Source organism: Galeopterus variegatus, unplaced genomic scaffold, assembly GCF_000696425.1.
Source record: "Galeopterus variegatus unplaced genomic scaffold, G_variegatus-3.0.2 Scaffold2724, whole genome shotgun sequence".
Lineage (NCBI taxonomy): Eukaryota > Metazoa > Chordata > Mammalia > Dermoptera > Cynocephalidae > Galeopterus > Galeopterus variegatus.
Genome location: NW_007728835.1, coordinates 118,550 through 120,117, shown reverse-complemented (window position 1 = coordinate 120,117; position 1,568 = coordinate 118,550). Strand labels below are relative to the sequence as shown.

General features: G+C 43.8%; 1 protein-coding gene across 1 annotated transcript in view; it reads right to left on the bottom strand.

Annotated features, from left to right (window-relative positions):
• Positions 1 to 292: 292 nt before the first annotated feature.
• GCC1 (GRIP and coiled-coil domain containing 1) overlaps positions 293 to 1,568 on the bottom strand; it is a 4,994-nt gene continuing 3,718 nt past the window's right edge. The window contains 1 exon segment of the mRNA XM_008582788.1: positions 293 to 1,560. Within this exon segment, the coding sequence (XP_008581010.1) occupies positions 1,357 to 1,560 (204 nt within the window). The 3' untranslated portion in view covers positions 293 to 1,356.

The following is a 1,568-nucleotide window of genomic DNA, read 5'->3' as shown; positions in this document are numbered from 1 at the left end:
CCTCTATGATGAAATTACAGAAAGATAAATATTAGTGACCAAGCACGGGTCTTTAGGATTGAAAGATCTCTTTAACCAGCAAGAGCAGATGTGGGAAAGGAAAGAACAAGGAAACTGATACTGTTTGGACCCAAGTTTTCTGAGAACCTCCTTTTCAGATTGCCTGAATAACAAGTCACCTGTCCTTAAAGAGCACAATGAATCTACTTATGCCAAGACCACAGGGCAGAAAGTACTCCAGCCCAGCTTCAGCTGAACTTCCACCACTTTCCTGTACGGGTCACAGCAATTTTTTTGGATCTTCTGCAGCAAATCTTCCCCCTTTTCCCTGTCCCTACAAAGGAAGAAGCAGCTGGGAGAAAAATCTCTCAGCTAATTCCTCATATCCAGGCATCAGAGCTTACCATTCAGACCTCTCTCTGTAAGAAGCTAAGATATTTTTGTTTTGCTTTGTTGGCTGGCAGGTACAGGGATCCAAACCCTTGACCTTGTTATTATAACACCATGCTCTAACCAACTGAACAAACCAGCCAGCCCAAAAAACTAGGATTTTATTACTTAATAAAAGGTTCAACATTGAGAAGACAGCAAAACCATTCACTCATTCTCAGGCCAACTTTAGGCAGACAGGTGAAGACAAGGACAACTGAGATAGGTCTATTTTAAGCCATTGCAGGCCAAACGCAGGTCACTCAGGAAATCCCTAACTTCAAAGTGGCGCTCAGGGCTCTCTCTAGGATGGTCACAAGTGGTGTGTTTTGTCTAGATTGCTTAGGTCATTACCAGGTCCAAGCTTCCCAGTTCCAGAACTCATTATTCCTTGGTTCTTTGGACTAGTGGACAATCTGTCACTATTTCAAATTTCCTGATCCCTTTCCATGCTGGGTTTAGGTCCCCAGAGAATTGGGGCAGCAGCAGACCAACTTGGATTGTGATGAGACAGAATAAATAGCTGGTCATTGTGCATGTTTCAAAATTAACTGAACTCCCTTTGGAGTCACATTTACTCCTAGCACTGAACTGGAAGCATAATATTATAACAAAAAAAATATCTTATTTTAAAAGACTTTCACTACTTACCCAACTTTTGCACCTCTCAGTCCTAACCTCTCACCCTCCCTCATTATACACACCACCAGAAGATGATGTCTCAACACTTTCAGAATCTCTAGGGCCCAAGGATAAAGCAGCATTAATGGCATTTGGCTGAAAATCCCATCCCACACTGGAGACTCCTCCTAGTTCAACACAGTAAGGAAATAAGCAATAAAGTAAGAGAAGAGGCAGTAGAAACCAGAGCCTGCCCTCCCCACATAAAAGAGGCACAGAAATTTCAGGAGTTGGTTGGAAATGGCATCATCTCTTGCCAGAAGACCACCAGCTACCACTGGTTTGGAGCCGCATTATCACTTGTTTCTCCTCTGGACTGAAGTGCAAGATAGTCAGTATGGCTGTGAGAGTCTGCTGGCGGCCCAGGTTGTCAGGTAAGGTCAGGAAGCGGTAGATGATGTTCTTGAGGTACTCCAGGTTGGCTCCCTCCCTGCTCTGGTCTCTGATGTTCTTTTCAA